This window comes from Silene latifolia, chromosome Y (genome assembly GCF_048544455.1).
Source record: "Silene latifolia isolate original U9 population chromosome Y, ASM4854445v1, whole genome shotgun sequence".
Classification (NCBI taxonomy): Eukaryota; Viridiplantae; Streptophyta; class Magnoliopsida; order Caryophyllales; family Caryophyllaceae; genus Silene; species Silene latifolia.
The window spans coordinates 431220224-431240258 of NC_133538.1; the positions used below are offsets into that span (position 1 = coordinate 431220224).

General features: G+C 39.3%; 1 protein-coding gene across 2 annotated transcripts in view; it reads right to left on the reverse strand.

Moving 5' to 3' along the window:
* Positions 1-7111: 7111 nt before the first annotated feature.
* LOC141633235 (pentatricopeptide repeat-containing protein At4g04790, mitochondrial-like) overlaps positions 7112-20035 on the reverse strand; it is a 30415-nt gene continuing 17491 nt past the window's right edge. The window contains exons 6-16 of one of the 2 annotated variants that reach the window (XM_074445682.1): positions 19605-19712; positions 19356-19469; positions 17139-17234; positions 16909-17007; positions 15383-15502; positions 10840-10944; positions 10402-10566; positions 10175-10308; positions 10015-10093; positions 9686-9903; positions 7112-7825 (exon numbers count right to left, since the gene is read on the reverse strand). In XM_074445682.1, coding sequence (XP_074301783.1) covers positions 7621-7825; positions 9686-9903; positions 10015-10093; positions 10175-10308; positions 10402-10566; positions 10840-10944; positions 15383-15502; positions 16909-17007; positions 17139-17234; positions 19356-19469; positions 19605-19712 — 1443 coding nt within the window. In that variant the 3' untranslated portion in view covers positions 7112-7620. The remainder of the gene's footprint in view (positions 7826-9685; positions 9904-10014; positions 10094-10174; positions 10309-10401; positions 10567-10839; positions 10945-15382; positions 15503-16908; positions 17008-17138; positions 17235-19355; positions 19470-19604; positions 19713-20035) is intronic. The other variant, XM_074445683.1, reaches the window with a different exon arrangement.

The window sequence follows — 20035 nt, forward strand, 5'->3', positions numbered from 1 at the left end:
TCGTTAACCTGTTACCTGCTCCTCAGGTCAAAATTAAATGAAAAAAAAAAACTAAAATTATTAAAGCAATACTAGTACCATTAACCATTACACAGACACCAAAACCACCGGCGTCTTCACCACCAACAAACAATCCCACCATTTTCGCACTATTTTAGCCGCACCACCATTACCACGATACTTCCCTTCATCCTTCCTCTCTTATGTCCCGTCTCCGACTCTCCGTACGCCATTCCAACAACACAATAAACAACATCAATTAATTAACTCCCTCGTCGCTGCTCCGTCATGTATGAATCGTCAATCATAGCTGCACCATCACCGTTGGAAACGACCCACGACTCTGCTCACCTATCCTTCTCTTCTTCCCGGTTCCCAGCCACTTCGAGCACGAGCAGTTCCTCTGGTCACCATCAAATGTGCGCACCTAAAACCGCCAAGCTCCACCATATGCTTGTCTTCTGCTCCTAGTTGCGGTGTCGAAACGATCAATTCGCACCTGTTCGGACCTCCATTCTTTGCCACCTTCAGTCAGCCATTGACGGCCAAATTTTGGCCCACAATCACACCACCGGGTTTTGACTCTCATTCGAATACCCGAGGTCAAGTACGATGAAGACGCCCAATAGGCAATGTGAATTTGTAATGTTTCAAGCGTTCGTACAGTGCTGCGTTTTGGTTATCTAATTTAATTCCTTAATTTAGTCTCAAACTCAAATCTCTTGTAATCAATTTGAAGATCTACCACTTTAATGCTCAACTTTATTCATATTTGGTATAATTTCTCTCTCATCTCTTTTATGGGGTATTGTTGTAAAAGGTATTTAAATGGGTGATGGAACGAAATGGTGGTGGTGCGTACAGCGTGGACTCGTGGTTCAGTGGCGGCAGAATGGTGGTGGTAATGGTGTGGTGGTTGGATGGGTGAGGGTGGCAGAGTGGTAGAGCTAGAGTGGTGCTTGTCTGCTTGGTGACAGGTGTTAATGGAGGAAGGAGTATAAAAAATGAAACTGGTTGGTGAGGGTGGTTTACCTGATTTTACAAGTTAAAAATGGTCTAAGTGTAGTAGGAGATAAGGAGAGTAATAGTAAGGTTTATTTTGAGTTAAATTAAAGTTCAGATTAATATGAGTAGATGACCCATAGTTTGGATTGTTCATGTGACATTAACCCTAATCTATTTTTATACTATGAAATCTGATTATATACGGAGTATATTTTTTATGATTTTTCAGGAAACATGAAGAAAGGACTTGGATAATTGCAACATCAACAAAGATTAGTATTTTTCAAATTGTATCAATGTTATTAAAGAATTTAGAGAACGTAATTGTGAAATAGTTTTCTGTGTGTTATATTGCCAATAGAAGAGGTCATTATATACAACCTAAATGGAATCAATATCGGAAACAAATCCGCTAAAACATTATCTATGCCTAAAATATAGAGGATACACAACTAATATTATCCTATATTTACCAAATAATATATACCGCAATATTCACCGAATATTGCCTCCAATACCCCCCCCCCCCCCCCCCCTCAAGTTGGAGCATGGGAGTCGGAAATGCCCAACTTGTCGAGTAACAGCTGGAATTGTGGACGACCCAAAGCCTTGGTTAGAATGTCAGTCAATTGGGATTTCGTGTTAATGTAACAAGGCAGCACTACTCCGTTGCGAATGTGAGTGCGAATAAAGTGACAATCGATCTCTATATGCTTGGTACGTTCATGATAGACCGGGTTGTTGGCAATATGCATAGCACTCTCATTATCACAATGCAAACGAACGGGCGTGGTGATTAGAATACCAATCCCGTCAAGTAACCCATTCAACCACAATATCTCGCACGTAGCAGCCGTCATAGCCCTATACTCGGCCTCCATTGAAGACAAAGAAACGGTAGCCTGCTTCTTTGTTTTCCAAGAAATAGGAGACCCACCCAAACCGATAAAGTAGGCAGTGATAGAACGACGAGTGAGCGGACAACTCGCATAGGCCGCATCACAATAAGCCTCAAGCTTAAGAGTCGAAGCAGCACGAAAAATTATACCTTGACCCGGGTTATTTTTCAAGTAACGAACAACCCGTAAAGCCGCGTCCCACTGAGAACTAGTCGGTTTTTGCATGAATTGTGCTAAAATGTGAACCGAATAACTAATGTCGGGACGTGTAAGAGTTAAGTAGATAAGTTTACCAACTAATCGTTGATACTTAGAACCATCGTCGAGAGGGTCGTCTTTGGCGAGGGCTAGCTGGTGTTTCTCCTCCATGGGGACACGCACGGGTTTACAACCAGTGAGGCCCGTCTCAGACAACAGATCAAGAGTGTATTTGCGTTGACAAACAAACAAACCCTTCGAGCTGTGGGCTACCTCGAGGCCCAAAAAATACTTCAATTTTCCGAGGTCTTTCATATAGAAACATTTGCTTAAATATGATTTAAATGTAGAGATAGCAACGGAGTCATTTCCAGCAATAACTAAATCATCGACATAGACAAGAACGTGCAACTCAACACCATTTTTGCGAAAAGTAAACAATGAATTATCGGAAGCGCTCATAATAAAACCATAAGAAGATAAAGCTGTAGCAAGTTTGGCATACCAGCACCGTGGAGCTTGACGGAGGCCATATAATGACTTGCGTAAACGACAAACTTTACCTTCGAACCCTTTACTAAAGCCAGGCGGCATGCGCATATAGACTTCTTCCACCAAATCACCGTGAAGAAAAGCATTATGTACATCCATTTGATGCAATTCCCATTTTTTAATAGTGGCAACGGCTAAGAAAGTGCGAACAGTTACCATTTTTACCGTCGGAGCAAAAGTTTCCGTGAAGTCAATGCCAGCTTCTTGATGATTACCAAGCACAACGAGACGAGCTTTAAAACGCTCCACAGACCCATCCGATTTGTGTTTAAATTTTAAACACCCACATACACCCAATAGCTACTTTCCCGGTAGGCAAGTCACACACGGTCCAAGTACTATTTTTCTCAAGGGCATTAATTTCTTCGGTCATGGCCTGGCGCCATCGCGCATCACTCATGACTGCTTTAAAAGAAGAGGGCTCAACATCTCGAGTTAATGCTGCAAGAAAGTGACGATGCGGAGGCGAAAATTTATTGTAATGCACAAAATGAGTTAAAGGATAAAGACTACCTGAGACGGAATTGGCGGAAGGTGACGCGAGGGACTCATCCAAGGACGTGTTAATGCAATCCCATTTAACATAATCCTTGTGATTTTTATTAGGAATTTTCTCTCGTTTTCCGCGCCCAAGATCAGTAGCAATAGGCGGATCCGTACCACCTGTAGTACTCGGTTCAGCCTCAGTAACAGCTGAATGCGAACCACTTTCAGTGACGTTTTCAGAAAAAATATCAGCCGCACCACTGTCAACACTATCGGCCGCAGAGGTCCCGTGATCAGCTGATGGTGGCTGCACGGTGTCGTCAAAACCAGAGGGAAAAACAGTGGGACTAGGCACATCGTCAGGTACCATAAAATCCCCTTCAGCCGAGTCACTATGAGTCACGGGCTCTGGCTTTTGACAGTAAGGGAAAACATCTTCAACAAAACTAACATCTCGGGACTAAAAATAAGTACCCGTCTCAAGATCAAATAAATGCCAACCCTTACCAAACGGATAACCAAGAAAAACGCACTTGCGACTACGGCTGTCAAATTTATCAACGGGATTCAAATTCTTAGCATAAGCTAAACAACCAAAAGTACGGAGTAAATTTAAATCAGCCGGTTTTCCAAAGAGAAGTTCATACGGTGTTTTTCCTTGTAAAACACGAGTTGGTGTTCTATTAATTAAATGAGCGGCAGTTAATACGCATTCTCCCCAAAAATCAGTTGGTAAGGAACTTTTAAAACGTAAAGCACGAGCTACATTAAGGATATGGCGATGCTTGCGTTCAACCCGAGCATTTTGCTGAGGGGCTCGAACCATAGACGTCTCAAAAATCATACCTTGCTCACGAAAATAAGGAATTAAAGGCTTAAATTCCGTTCCATTATCACTCCTGATTTTCTTAATTGTGGTATTAAACTGACGCATAACCAAAGCAAAAAATTCTTTCATAAGTCGAGTTACTTCATCCTTTGTTTTCATTAAAAATACCCACACACTTCGTGAGAAATCATCAACAAGAGATAAAAAATAACGCGAACCACACGCTTGATTCGGGTCATAAGGACCCTAAACATCACAATGTAACAATTCAAACAAATGTGCTGCTTTATTGCTACTCAAAGGGAAAACGGACCGAGTTTGCTTAGCCCTAAAACAAACATCGCAATATTTATTATTGTTCAAAAAATGCTTAAAGTTCTTAAGAGATGACAAACATTCCATTGCCTTGAAAGACGGATGACCCAACCGTTTGTGCCAAAGATCGATATTCCCAGCGTCGTCGATTGCATTAACACGTGTTGAAGGTTCCATGGGCAATAGATAGAGTCCGTCGACGAGTGCACCCTCTCCAATCCTCGTCTTCAAGATAGGGTCCTGAATTACACAAAGGGAATTAGTGAAATGTATACACAAATTTTGCGAATTAAGCAACTGTGAGACGGATAATAAATTGCAATAAAAATCCGGAACAAAGAGCACATCTAAGAGCACGAGTCCATCGTTGATTCTTGCGTGGCCTCGATGCGTGGCCTTGAGCCGAGTTCCATTTGGTAATCCCACAGCCAAAGGTGAAATAGAAACACAATTATCCAATAAATCAATATTCCCACAAACATGAGTGGATGCACCTGTATCGACAATCGAAGAGACAGCGTGCTTACCATGAAGACGGATATGATTTGCATCTATGGCGGGCTCACCAAACACCGCATTCGTATGCGCAGAAACCGAACCACCACCTAACCCGGCGGCTGTGCTGGACCGTGGCTCTCGTCCCTCGGGATAACCGTGCTTCTCCCAGCAGTACGGCTCACTGTGACCCGGTTTCTTGCAGTGGGTACAGATGAGTCGTGGTTTCCTCTGTTTCGAACCAGAGCCCTGTCCGCTACTCTGAACAGCGAACGCCATAGCAGCCGGCCTTTCCTAAGTCACATGACGGACTTCCTCCTCTTGCACAATCCGGGAGTAGACTGAATCCAAGGAAGGCAGAGGAGTTGAGCCCAAAACAGTGGACCTAGGAGTGGCGTAAATCGGAAGAAGACCCATTAAAAATTGACGGGTTTGTCGAGTCTCCCTTCGATTGCGCAATTGGACAGAGATGCCGCACTTGCAACCGGAGCAATCACAGGTGGGTAGAGCGTCATAATCGTTGACGTCATCCCAAAGCTTCTTCAAACGACCGTAAAACTCCATTACAGTCTCGTCATCCTTTTGCTTGCACTCGGAGATTTCCGACTCCAAATGTTAAATCTTAATACCATTACTACGGGAAAAGCGAGTACGAATATCATCCCATAATTCGACAGCGGTGTCGCGATATGAAATCGACGAGCGAATCGTGGAATCAATCGTATTAAAAATCCAAGCAATTACTGTGTAATTAGCCGTGGACCAATAATCAAGATCGGCCGAATCTGTCGGTGGCCGTTTAAGGGAGCCATCGACAAAACCAAGCTTCCTCTTCGCCCCCAATCCATTACGAAAACCCTTGGACCATTCCGTATAATTAGAGCCTGTCAGCACGACATGAGTAATTTTGGCTGAGACTCCATCGGAATTGGAAAGAGCATAGACGGGTTTGGTGATATGCGGCGTTGAAGTAGCTACAAGATCGCCTGACATTTCAAAAAATTAGGCTCAGTTTTAAACACGAGACCCAGGTCTTTTTTTGCCTTGGGCTCTGATACCATAAAGAATTTAGAGAACGTAATTGTGAAATAGTTTTCTGTGTGTTATATTGCCAATAGAAGAGGTCATTATATACAACCTAAATGGAATCAATATCGGAAACAAATCCGCTAAAACATTATCTATGCCTAAAATATAGAGGATACACAACTAATATTATCCTATATTTACCAAATAATATATACCGCAATATTCACCGAATATTGCCTCCAATAGTTATTGATGGTAAATCGGCAATTACACGTGTACATGTATACTGTTATTACTTTAGTTGGTTTTAATTAATATATAAAAACAAAATTATATCTTTTAATTTCTCAATAATCTATTTTATGTTTTTGAGAACAAATTACGGGATGGTAAAAGTTATCTTCTTTAATGTTTTTTTGTTAAAACATAAGTTAATTTTTAAGAAATATTCCTCCGTACGGGTCATTTGTTTACCTTTGCTTTGATAATCTAAAATTAGTGCATGTGCTAAACACCCAATTTTTCGAAAACGCTTTTCAGCGATATATAGAGTTTTTTTTTTTTTTTGGCAGCTGTAAAACAAGTGTTTATACAGATGGCATTTGACTCATTTGGTCAAATGCACTTTTAGTAAATACATACACTAAAACAACAAAGTAACTACATCGGCTAACAAGAGTGTGTTGATGGCGTACGGATGGCTGGGCGCACAAGACTGAAACAACATCCACAACATACTTCGAGAGACCAAAAGAGCTCGCCATATGATCGCGCTTATCATTACTCATCTTAACTGATAAAGCTTCAGAGAAATACCTGCAACAAGACACAAAAATGTGTCTCGGAGATTCATCACCTTGGCTTTGAGAAACAACATCAGGAGACCATCGGGACTCGTGAACCATCGAGAGCGAGCAAAGTGCACTTACGCCCATAGGACGTAGAAAGAAAAGGCGGAATGTAGACCAAGGCCTACCTCCAAAGGAGAGAAACTCCTACACTTTGGTAAACAATCCATGTGGACACGAAACTCGTAGCCTAGAAAAGTGAGTACGTACATAGCTAGAGATATAGAAAACAACCTAAACAGCCCCCTAACCAAAACCATCTCACAAGGCCATATAAAGATGGACAACAACACCAACCGGATGTAAATTTACGATTGTCATTCATGCTGCTGCTTTCTTCTATGTTTTTATCAATAATAACCCCTTTTTGGTTATGGGTGTCCCGTCTCATAATCATTAGGTTTCCTCATCTTGTCCAATTTTTAATAATATTAACGTCTCATTGGCTAAGGGTGTCCTGTCTACAAATCACTTTAATTTGAAATATTATTTAAATAAGGTACTACAATGAATTACTATCTAAACTGCCGTGTATTGGTTTGACGATGTTGAACAAAGATTTAGTGATATACAAACTGTTAGACAATAGTGTAACTCATATTGTATAACAACTAATAACAGGGAGTACTACGTTAAATATAAAATGAAATATATTTAAAATGAAATATAAAACAAAGTGCTCACTATATCCGTCACAAGGGAGACTTATCTACCCATGTAAGTAATACTTGACCCGTCACAACCTTGTGAGGGAGACTTATTGAACTAAAAAAGGGTGACAGTCCAAAACAACATGCTCCATCCAGTTTTATCATTTAGCCTTGTTTTTCAAATTTCCTCTTGAAAAATGGCAGATATTACTAAAGGGAAAATGACGGAGGGAGTATTAGTGAGCAAAAGACCTTAGCCTCTCACTAAGTTCATTTTCATTGGTTTTTAATATAAATACTCCCGCCTTGCTCGACTATGTTTTCTTAGACTTTTTCTTTTTCTTTGTTTTCGTGTTCTTTTGTTTTCCATAATTCTTCTTTTCTGTTTCCTGTTGTTTTCCATAACTCACACGGCATACATGGATTATAGATTGAACATGGATATCATCCCTCGGTATACTACTAAGAAAATCTGTAGCCTCTTCAAAGTGCCCCGAAGCCAGATAAGCCTGATACATCCTGTCAAAACAAACCATAATATTACTAGATGCAGGATGATAGGTTGTCAGCAATGTTACTCTTACTTCATAATATAAAAAGTGCTCAAATATTAGCTTGTCATTTGCTTTATCCATCATGCTCCATGTCAAAGGATATCGATTTTTTTTTACTCCACTGAGAACGTAAATTATTTTATCACTGATACTTTGATATGTAAATATAAAAGGAACTATAATATATTACTAGGTGCAGGAAGATGGATAAGTGCCGGCTCAATGGGAATTATGATAGCGGCATAACGCCCAGATGAGCACTGTTACACTAATCTCACCCATCCCTGTCTCTCTCAATTCTCAAACCCCTTGGCTGTTATTACCACTAAAGAGTGAGGGAAAGAGCAAACACTAGGGGGCGTTTGGTACGGGAAAGGGAAAGAGAATGGAATCAAGAAAGAGTAAGAGAGGGAAATGAATGAGTTTACCCCTAATCTTACTCATTGTTTGGTTACCTTCCTTAGGGAATGGACAAAACCATCCTCATCACCCACTTCCTCATCCCCTATTATCATCAACCACCACCATCATCAACCAACACCTCTCATTACTCACGGGCTATGCCATATATCTACTATCGCCGACGATGGCGAGCTCACCGCCATCACTGTCGGCGCACACGACCCAACTCCCCACCGTCAGCGTACCAACATCAACCGAAAATTCGAATCCTAACCCACGTCCCATAGATCTACAGTAATTGGAAGCTACAAATTTAACATATATGAACATAAAAAAGAGCACCCAATAGTCCAATATGCTCCTATCATACTATAACAAATGCATAGCAATCTGACAGTCCGTACGTTTTAGTCCTTTAACTTGTAACATGGTAATATAACTGATATCAGAGGGTACTTGAGTTTGGGTGAATGATGTATGCCGACGGTTAGGGGCGGTAGGGGACGAGCTCAGTGGGTGGTCGGTTGCTTTGGGGTGGGGTTGGGGATTTAGGAGGCGAAAGTGGGTAGGGAGGAGTCGCCGGTGACGGTTATGTGTTCGCCGGCGGCCATGCTAGCGGAAGGGCCGTCGTTTTGGGGTGTGGTGATGAGTGCAGGCGGGGTTATGGTGGCAGCAGGGATTGGGTGTGGCGGTTGTGGTGGATAGGTTGAGGGTAATTGGATGAACGAGGGAAAGGAAATGGATACCCTAGGGGGGTGGGGTGAATGGATGTAAATGGATAAAGGGGTAAGGAGGAGGGTAAGAGAATGATTGATTCACACAAACAAACACTAACAAAGTGGGCTTATAGAAACACAGTAATACTAAATATCCTCCTGAATGACTAATTTTCAAGTAAACTGGGGTGACGAATCTGACGATCCACCAGAAAGGGCTATGGTCTGGATAGTCGCTAGTCTGCTGGTGGAGCACGACTGTAAATTTTTATGTCACCATTTCTAACTTGGTTCCAAACACGTAAATACCACGGAGGAATTCATAACCATATTCTTTATTCCTTTTTCTTTGGCAGGTGGATTAATAAGCAATTAGCAGTCACTAATTGTCTAAAAAAAATGGGTAGGTACGAGATAGATAGTCCCTAACAATAGCATTTTATGCTGTATTTTTCATTCACGTTGTGTTTCCTCTTATGCAAAAGACATGCATTTGAAGCAAGAAGGTCACACAAGCTACTATATATTTAACAGGGAGGAGAAAGGCAGCAAATCTATTACTCGTACAAAACAACTGCATTCAAACAGTTAAGGTGAAAGATACATTTCAATGGCTTTGTTAGAAGTCCGTGATCCAAAGTCTAATGATCAATTGATCATTCATGTTCTTCACAAGAAGAGAAGTGAAATATGCTAAGCAGACATACCTTAACGAACTTAAAATATTATGAGGAAGGCCAGCTATCTCATATTCGTTCCAAACCAACTGAGCTTTCTGAAGATCCTTGCAACTGACACAAGCACTAAGAAGAAAATCAAGACATTTACGTGAAGGGCGAAGATTAAGATCTTTTCTAATAGCGACAAGCAGATCTGTGCCAATCTGCAAATCAGGTGACTTCATATCCGCTATTTGTGAAAATACCTAACAAGAAAATTGAATGCAATTAGGTCATAAAACAATTGAAACTATAGGGTATATGACGTAAATCTCGATTTGGCCATTTGGGAAAGGTGAGGTGGAAACAGGCAAGACCTCATCAAATATGAATTCTTGAGCTAGCTCATCATCCTGGAATTTAGATGCAAGTTTCTTCAGCAAATCAACAGCAGACCTACACAACAAAAAGGAATCAACCTATTAAACACACAATCCACACTGGCCACATGCTTAGTTGGGATGTCAAATGACCCACCTTAGATTACTTTCTCTAATACAGTATAGAATAACCCTGCAGCAACCGTCAACCCAGTAGTGTGGATCAGGATCATTTAATTCCTCAAGCAATACAAGCAACAAGTTCAATTTTCCTTCAAACTGCTGGTTTTCCTGCAAAAGACAGAATACATTTAGCAGGTTTCAACCAAAAAAAAGTTGATCAAGTCCCCAGAAAGGCACATCTAAAACAAAAATAGAACTTACAATAAGAGATATTACAGCCTTTGGTTCTAAACAGGAACCATTTTGTTTCATGTCCTCATAGATGTCCAAAGCATCGGCCATCTGCCCATGATATGCAAGGGCAGAAACAAGAGCACTTTTAATTTCAGTTAAGTTCTTCACTGGTATCCCTTTGTCGAAGAGAACCTGGTACGAAAAAAATTTAAAAGAAAATCATGAAACAAGGTCAAAGATACAATATCCTTCTTTGTTTTCATAGAAAATATATACTCCGTATTATTAAAGCACGTAAAGAAACAATAGAGGCATAGAGGGGAAGCTTCCAAAAATTACTACTCCTTGTATGGTTCACTCATTAACCAATACAAACATTAAGCTTGAGCTGTTTAGTACATACCGAAAATGTTACGAATTGAAGTTAGCTATACAAAACGGATGTTGTACACTTATAAAATTTACCTCCTTGGCCTTCTCAAATTGGCCAGAAGAAACATATTTATTTACAAGTGCCATGAAAACATGTTTAGTAGCTTGAACACCAGCGAGCTTCAATTCTTCATAGTACTGCAGAACAAATTAACCCAACTATTGATTTGAGAATAGAAAAGGATTAAAATTATCGTCTTCATGACCAAAAAAAGTTGCATCACATGCAGTAGGGTATTGTCAAGCAACATATAGAGCATAGTGAAAAGACATGCATACAAACTTCAATAAAGAGAAAGATTTGTCATTAGTTACCAAGAGAACACCTTCCTACAAGTATCATATAGCTTTGATAGATGTGAATGCTACTCAGAATAGCCATACCTTAAAACATCAGCTCCATAAAGAAATTAAAGAATCACTCAGCTTACAAATACAAAACAAAGTCCTTATACAACTGCTACTTTAATAGATACCTAAAGGAACCGTTAAATACAGAGTAGGAGACAATGCAAAGTTAGACTTAGAATGGTATACACGAAAACAAGTTAAATTCTACTGTGAAAGGAGACTTTGGGTAAAGATAAACTCACTCAATGGCAATCACCACTCAAAAAAAAAAAAATTGCGATTCTCTTCGCCGATACATTTAAGTTAAATAAAAGAAAGTAAAACAATAGTAAATTTAGGGATTAACACCTCGTGCAAACACTAATCCCAAAGACAGTTTACGGATGAAACATAAGAAACTGGGAAAAGGTGAAGCCCAACATTTTCCTAACGCACTTCAAAATGCTATTCTTTGGTAGTGGATTGTTACGGAATAAAACAAAATGCTTCACTAATTCTGTATCGGGGAATTAAACTTATGAGTCATACAATGAAGTTATGGGAGCGGGTAATCGAGCAAAGGCTTAGGAGATATGTAGACATCTCGGAAAACCAATTTGGATTTATGCCCGGGAGATCGACTATGGATGCGATTTTTATCATGAGACAGTTGATGGAATACCATCGGGACAAGAAGAAGGATTTGCATATGGTTTTTATTGACTTGGAAAAGGCATATGATAGGGTACCAAGAGAAGTACTTTGGTGGGCTTTGGCGAGAAAGGGTGTGTCGCGAAAATATATTGACCTCATAAAGGACATGTATGAGGGGGCTAGTGCAAGTGTTCGCACTAATGTTGGGAGAACGGAAGAATTTCCTATTACCATCGGGGTGCATCAAGGTTCCGCACTTAGTCCTTTTCTCTTTGCTATAGTTATGGATGAGTTGACAAGGGATATTCAGACGACATCCCTTGGTGTATGATGTTTCTTGACGATATTGTGTTGATTGATGAGACAAAAGAAGGGGTGGAGAGAAAGTTGGAATTGTGGAGGCGGACTTTAGAGACTCGTGGGTTCGGTGCCGAGGAGTAAGACCGAGTATTTGAGGTGTCGGTTCACTAAGGTGGCGGGGTTGAGATCGACAGAGGCGGGGAGTATTATTTTCGATGGGAATGTTGTTGAGGGTTCGGATTTCTTCAGATATCTAGGATCTATTATTCAAAAAGATGGGGAGTTAGACGGAGATGTGGCTCACAGAATTAAAGCGGGATGGTTGAAATGGAAGAGTGCTTCAGGGTTTCTATGCGATAAAGATATGCCCCAAAGATTAAAGGGAACATTTTATCGCACGGCAATTAGGCTCGCTTCTACTTTACTACTCCTCAGAGTGTTGGGCGTGAAACATTGCCACATTCAAAAGATGAGTGTGGCGGAGATGCGCATGTTGAGGTGGATGTGCGGACATACAAGGAAAGATCGGCTAAGGAATGAGGTGATTAGGGAAAAGGTTAAAGTGGCGCGATAGAGGACAAGATGATGGAAAACCGACTAAGATGGTTTGGCCATGTGAGAAGGAGACCTATGGACGCACCTTTTGATTAGGAGGTCGGAGACTTGGAGAACAGAAAAAGGTCCCTAGAGGCGGAGAAGACCGAGACAGGACATGGTTGAGAGTGATAGAGCATGATATGAGAGTTACGGGGCTTGAGGAGAGTATGGTGACGGAGAGGGCACAATGGAGGAAAGGATACATGTGGATTTTTAGTATTTGATGTTTTTTTGATGATTTAGTGCTTTTATTTATTTATTTAATTTAAAGAAATTAATTTATTTATTTTTCTCCCCTTTATTACACACTTTTTCAACAACCACTTTCTTATAGATTTTACCTGGTTCATTCCGGATCCTTAACTCTATTTCGGTTTTTAAAAATCGTTTTAATCTTTTCTCTCGATTTAAATTTTAAGTTTTTATAAAAGAAAGACGGAATTCGATTTTAAAACCCCTAAGTTCACCTTGACTTTCCATTACATTTTCGTTCTCCCTTTTGTTTTTTATCTTCCCTTTTTTATTCGCATTTTGAGGCGTGCGTGCACCCATGGACGGTTCGAAAGGATGATTCATGTCAGCCGACCCCAAATCATTTTGGGATTAAGGCTCTGATGTTGTTGTTGTTGTTGTTGTTGTTGGTGATCTAGAAATAGCCTATCTGTGAGCAGAGGGATACGGCTACGTACATCAGACCCCAGCCCTCTAATTTGTGGGATCCCTGGGGGTATTATGGTAATGTTGTTTACGTCCATTCTCTCTCCACTTATCCCCTCCAAGGAGGCCAACGACTATATCAGTCGAACTTTTAACTAAATATCTTCACAAAAAATTAAAAGTACACACTCGCACAAGCGATGGTCAAGTACTGTATCAAGTATTATCTCAGTCTGTTAATCTCCCCACTGGAACTCCAGTACTTGCATCCTAGGCTGATTCAACTTAAAATCATACAAGCCAACGTGGAAAATAAATCACCAAATGTTAAAATGGTATGAAAACGTAGTTCTGAAACTACTGAATACACCTAGAGAATGGGTTTATAGAGTTTATAGTCCATCAGGACCATCCTATCAAGAGTTCTAACCACTTCGCATGTTTACAACCTATCGAAAGGCCCCAAAGCTGTTGAAGACTATAAGTGATCTATATACTATGACATCACTGCCCACCCCAGTATCAGAGCAAAAATCCACTAAAAGGAGTGACAGAAATCACTTGATCTTAATAATAACATTACACCGTGCTTCAGAGGCTAGGTAGGGTGAGAGGGTTGGATTTACGCAACCTTAACTTGGGTCAAAAACACGAAAAACTATTTCTGGATGACACAATAAAAATTGCATTAAAATGCATTGTCCCATAATTACTTCACAATATAAGTGGTGTTAGTTTAGTCAGCCATTTTGCTAACTTTCAACATATTCAAAACACAAATAATAATGAGTATTTGGGTCCCGTAGAAGTTAGAAATAGAAAGCAAGAAACCTTCATACAAATAGTTAAAGATTATCTAAATACAATAAAGTTTACTCTGTACTATTCATCATACAGAAGAAGACATTGCAAACTAGCAAGCAATCGCTATGCTTACCATCACTCAAAAGGTGAATTATTCATCATACAGAAGGCATTGCAAACAAGCAAGCAATCGCTATGCTTACCGTCACTCAGAAGGTGACAGATGGTATATGAATCTTTAGTGCTGAACTGCGTTAACATTTTATTAGAAATTGCTCCCAGCAGTTTTTTTTTATTCACACATTTAACTTGTCAACCTTTTTTAAGAAAATAGACCTTTTTACTTATCTACCCTTCAACCCTCCATTACCTTTCCTCCTCACCAAACTCCCCTAGAGCCCCCACCAACCCACCATCAACGAACCCAACCCAATTTTACATCACCACCAGGCACGACCTCACCGCCAACCCACGACACTACCTAGACCACTGAACCCCACTGACATCAACATCCCACCGACCACCCTTAACCACATCACAACACCACATCCATATCACCCTCAACCACCTCCAAACACCTTGAACACCACCAACTACAAGCCCACCACTACCCATGAAACTACCACCACTGTCGCCCACAAAACCGAGGGAGTACTAAAATATTCTGTAAGCAGAGAAAAACGAAGGTAGTGTTGCGCAAGGCGAAGTAGAAAGTTCTCGTTCCAGATTTGATGAATAGGTGGCCAAGGAACCCAATAGTAGATTGAAGAGTGATGTGGAAGGTCTTAGGGGTTTTCAGAGGGTTATATACTTATATGGAGGAATTGAGGCTGGAGGGAAAGGAGAAAGGCGATATGGTGGCCAGCGTGGTGAATCGCTACTGGATCAGAGGATGGAGAAAGGTGGGAGAATTTGGCGGTGATTTCCGCTTGACTAATTAGGGTTGGGTGGTTGGAGTGAAGACAGAGAAAGTGGTGGTTGATGGTGTTTAGGTGAGAGGGTAGGAGGATATGGCAGACTGGCAATAATGATTGCTTAATGGTTCAAAGTGAACAATTAGATTCACTGGCATGTGTTATAACTTTTAGAAACTGATGAGGGCAACTTAGTAAAATGTCATTAAACATTGCCTAAAGAAGAAAGAAAATAGAAGAAGAAAAAAAAAAGAATTTGCGAAAAAGGAAAGTGGGAAAAAAACAAAAAAAAACGGAGGGAGTATTCTTAAAGGCACGACCTTAACAACGTCTTCTTCATGTGTACAATTGTTTATAAGGTAGCTGAAAGTCTGTGAATCTGGTTTCACATCTGCTTCTTTCATGTCTGCGAGGACCCTCAGCACAGCATCCATGTTTTTCTGCATCGATGCACGGGAGACATAAAAAAAAAAAAAAAAAAAAAAAAAAGAACTCAGATAACATTCAAAAAGCCATGCAAAATCTTTTTCAAATAGATGAAGAGCCAATGGATAAAACTTGATAAAAGACGGTAAATGGAAAACTGGAAATGAGACAAAAGAATATATTTCAAAAAAAGCGTGTTTCCTAGGTTTCTTTCAACTAAAACGAGATAAACAGTAAGTATTTCAAAAAGTATATTTACACCAAAAAAGCTCTAAATTACAACTTGGGACTGAGCAGCCTTCTTAGTTATAGAATTTAAGTAACCATCAGGACATGAGCTTGTAGCACATTTTTTGGACTCGGGAGCATTTGAAATTTTGCCACAACCTGACTAAGGGTTGACTTTACGCAAAACGACATAGCGATTAGCTACTTAAATAGCAAAAATAACTAAGCACAATGAAAACTCCAAACAGCACCAGTGAAAAAGAAGTATGAAAGGCCTTTTCTTTTGCCTGAACAAAATCGTAAATAGAGTAACACGACAAACCTATTAGACACCCACCAAAACAACAAATAAACAATGGAATCGGCTGATTTACACACAGGATAATTATTGAGTGGATAGTCTAATTGGAGGGATATTGAAAACCTCAGGAAAACTGTTAAACCTCCTTTAGTGAGTCATTTTGGTTTATTCCATTGTAATCTACGACCAAATAATAGATGGCCTTTGGCTTTATTAGAAATGAAAACAATATTTCCACTCACTACTAACCAGAAATACGACCTTTCATGAGTACTCGCTTTCATCAAAAAATAAACAAATATTTTCAAAGTTGTTCTAACTTCTTAATACATAGCTTGAGAGTTTTTACAATGTTCACACATATTACCTCCCTTTCACGTTCTTACACAATCCAAATGCTGAATTTTCAACCCCTCCAACATGACGTACAATGTGATTTTAGTAGCAGTATCCAGAAGTCGAGAAGTTAATGTTAGGGTTGCAACTTATAATTTCAAAAATGTTTCTCAAATGTGTCGGTTGTTCAGTTTTTACAATCAGAAATTTGAGTTCATTTTTAATGTTATTAGTCTAAATTATCTCTCTTGGGCGCTCTTTTTTCACAAAGAGATACACCATTTGCAAATAGGTCGTATAGACTATAAGCTATAGAATAAGACATAGATATAATAGTAAAGTAACAGTGATATTCTGGAATATTGGTTATCATTTAATAGGGTTTTACATAAGGGAAATAACGTGATGACAGCCTACAATTTCATCATGAAACGGCCACTACGTAACCTAACGGTAGTTTATTGCATGTTCTTCCCTCCTTTTCTCTCTATCCAATGATTCCAAACAAAGTGCAAGCTGTAGAAGAAAACAGTAAGAGACAAAAAATCATCTTACCTCTCGACAATAACCAGCAATTATAGCATTGTACATACTTGCAGAAGGTCTCAAGTTCAGTCCATCCAAATCCATCAGCATGGCATATGCATTATGAAACTGCATAAAGAGAAAACAATGAGCCATTGGAGCTGGATCCAACATAATCCCCAAATATAGTAGTGTATGAGCAAAATATGTAAAATAGGTATCCAAATATACAATGAGGATGGTGAATGATACAAACTTACATCTTTCATTCTAACATTTAAGTTAATGATGTTTCTGTATGTCTCGCCATTTGGCTTCAACTTGTAGCGGCCAACTATGGAGTATATTCTACGAGCCTATTTAGACAAAAACGAGAGCAAATATATAAGTTAAGATACATTGTCGGAGTATCACGAGAGGGGGATATACCAAATTCCATTGAGATTATTGATAATCAAAATTAATTAGAAGATCACTTGACCCAACAGCCACAGCCAGACGATTGGACATTGACCTCACCGTAGTATCACGAGAGGGTAAGCGGATATACCGAATTTCATTGAGATTTTTTATAATCAAAATTAATTATAAGATCACTTGACCCAACAGCCACAGCCAGACAATTGGACATTGACCCACCACGCTGAGGTCTCAAGAGGATCAAATGTAAAATACCCTCTACGGCATGATTCATGGAACAAACACTGCTCCAGTGTACCCTATAACAGATCAGATCACTGATTCATCCATTAAGACCACAAATTTAAACATTTAAGAAAAGGGAAATCAGGCATAGTAGAATGACAATACTAGCAGTTCATTTGAAGAAGGTAAGACTGCAAGGTCTGACATATTCTAGCAGACTTATCTGCAAAACGAATTAAGGCTGGAAAACCTAAAAAATAAGCTGAATAGATCTAATCTAATGTTTTTGTATTTGATTTTTAATCCTCATTGAAACTCTAATCACATAAGACTCGTGTGAAAGTATGCGTAAAACTCTTTCAAATGATGCAAAAAGCCTTGGTCTGTTGGTCCTAAAATGATTTGGGTTCGGCTAAAATAAATCTCATATGGAATCGTCAATATGAGTTGGTGAACAATGAAGAAGAGGACGGAGTAAAAAACAACAGAGAAAAGAAGCAGATTACAACAACAACAACAACAACAACAACAACAACATCAGAGCCTTAATCCCAAAATGATTTGGGGTCAAAAGAAGCAGATTAGGCGGAAAAAAAAAATGCGCGGACACGAAGAAAGGAAGATCTAGAAAAAATAAGATCAAGCTTTTGAGTGAACGGGAAGACATTTGAACGGGAGAAGTGAATGTGAAGACCGATAAAAAAAGTTGAAACAAGATGCTAGAAAGGATAATAAAGAACAAATTCAAATAGAAATAAAAAGGTTGAAAAATAAATATAACCATCTCTGCAAGAAAATAAAGTCAAGCTCCAACCACGTGAAATCTTTTCCTCCAATCTGCCCTCCCTTACGCCACACTTTCTTCAATCCCAAGTGTACTTGTCATTCAATCATTGTTATCTACGCATAGTTGTTTATCTAGGCCATCTTTTACCGCTCAACATCTTCTTAGTTCCCCACCCCAAAACTCATTACCGGTGCATCCTTACCATCTCACATGGCCAGATATATCAGGTGATTCTTCCTAATCATATTTTCAGTTAAAACAGCTTGATACTTCATTATCAGACTTCAAAGTTCAAACCCTCCTCAACTGACCCTTTCTTGTAAGGCCACACTAGATAGGGGTTGTAAATAGTCATAATTTCAAACAAAAAATCAGCAATAAAGTTGACCAATTAAATGGAAATTAACCCAAGTAGTAGGGTGATTTGGTTTTAAAGCAAAATAGCCTAAGTATGGAAATCAGTAAACTATAAACAGTAGAAGTATCTCCCAAGTGGCAAATCCAAGTGGAAAACTGTCGAAGAAAAGTTTATATAACCTTGCATTTACAGTGCTTCATAGTCTCTCGGACAGTGTCCTATTTGACTAACAAGATTGAGATACTGCAACATATACTGGCTTTGCAATCGGGTTTACCACTTTTATATTAATCTTGTGGATGTCGGGCATAGAAATCAGTAAAGTATAAGCAGTAAAAATATCTCCCAATTGGCCAAATCTGCCCAAATCCATATGAAAAAATTGCTAACATGTAGCCTATATAACCATTTATTATAATGTTTCATACTCTCTCGGGCTCAAAGTGTCCTCTTTGACCAATAAAATTGAGAAACTGTAACATATACAGGTTTTCCAAACCAGTTTATCCCCTTATAAAGTTATAAGTCTTGTGGATGCAGGCTGCTGCCGTTATTAGAGTCACTTGACAATAACACTGGGAGTTACGTACAATTATGATAAGTAATTAATGAATACAACATTTGGATATCAACTTGATAGAATTTCCAAAATAGAGATTGCACAAATGACAAGAAACTAAAACATACCAAAATATACTCACAGGTCTCCTCACAGGTATGACATATGGTATTGAGTGTTCCCACTGACAAGGTTAATCCTGCTTGACACATTTCATCAACTAAATCCAAAGCCAAATGGACCTAGATAGGAACAAGGGGAAAATTAAGAGAATCAATAAATTATAGGAAATCCTTAAAATGGAAAGCCAAGAAACACCAAGGGAAAGGGAAGATAGCTCAGAAACAAAAGGCCCTTATACAATGTACTATACATACCTTGTGGGAGTAGCAACAAAAAGTAATGATCTTCTCATATGACCCAGCTACAAGTGGAAGATCCAGTTTTTCGTGCATCTCTTTGAATTTCGAAATAGTATCCTCAACCTTCAATCAGAAATGCAGTTATACTCAAATGCAAAATTTTAGATTGCTGCAACTACATTTTTTCTCTCCTATCATCGACAGCAGTATACTAAGCAGTGAATTACAATTTATGAAGATAAATAAATTATGAAGCGAAAAGAGTAAGAGGGTTTCCAACCAAGATTATTCATTTGCAAGGAATCTTAATCTACAAAGCTACTAAGTACAGTGCAAAATTTAAATCCATCATATTATAACATTGGAGAGTAAGCTGCAGCATTTCATAAGAAATAATGATATGTTGCTGAAGTGAGAGAATAATTCACAGTAAGAGGCTTTCCCTC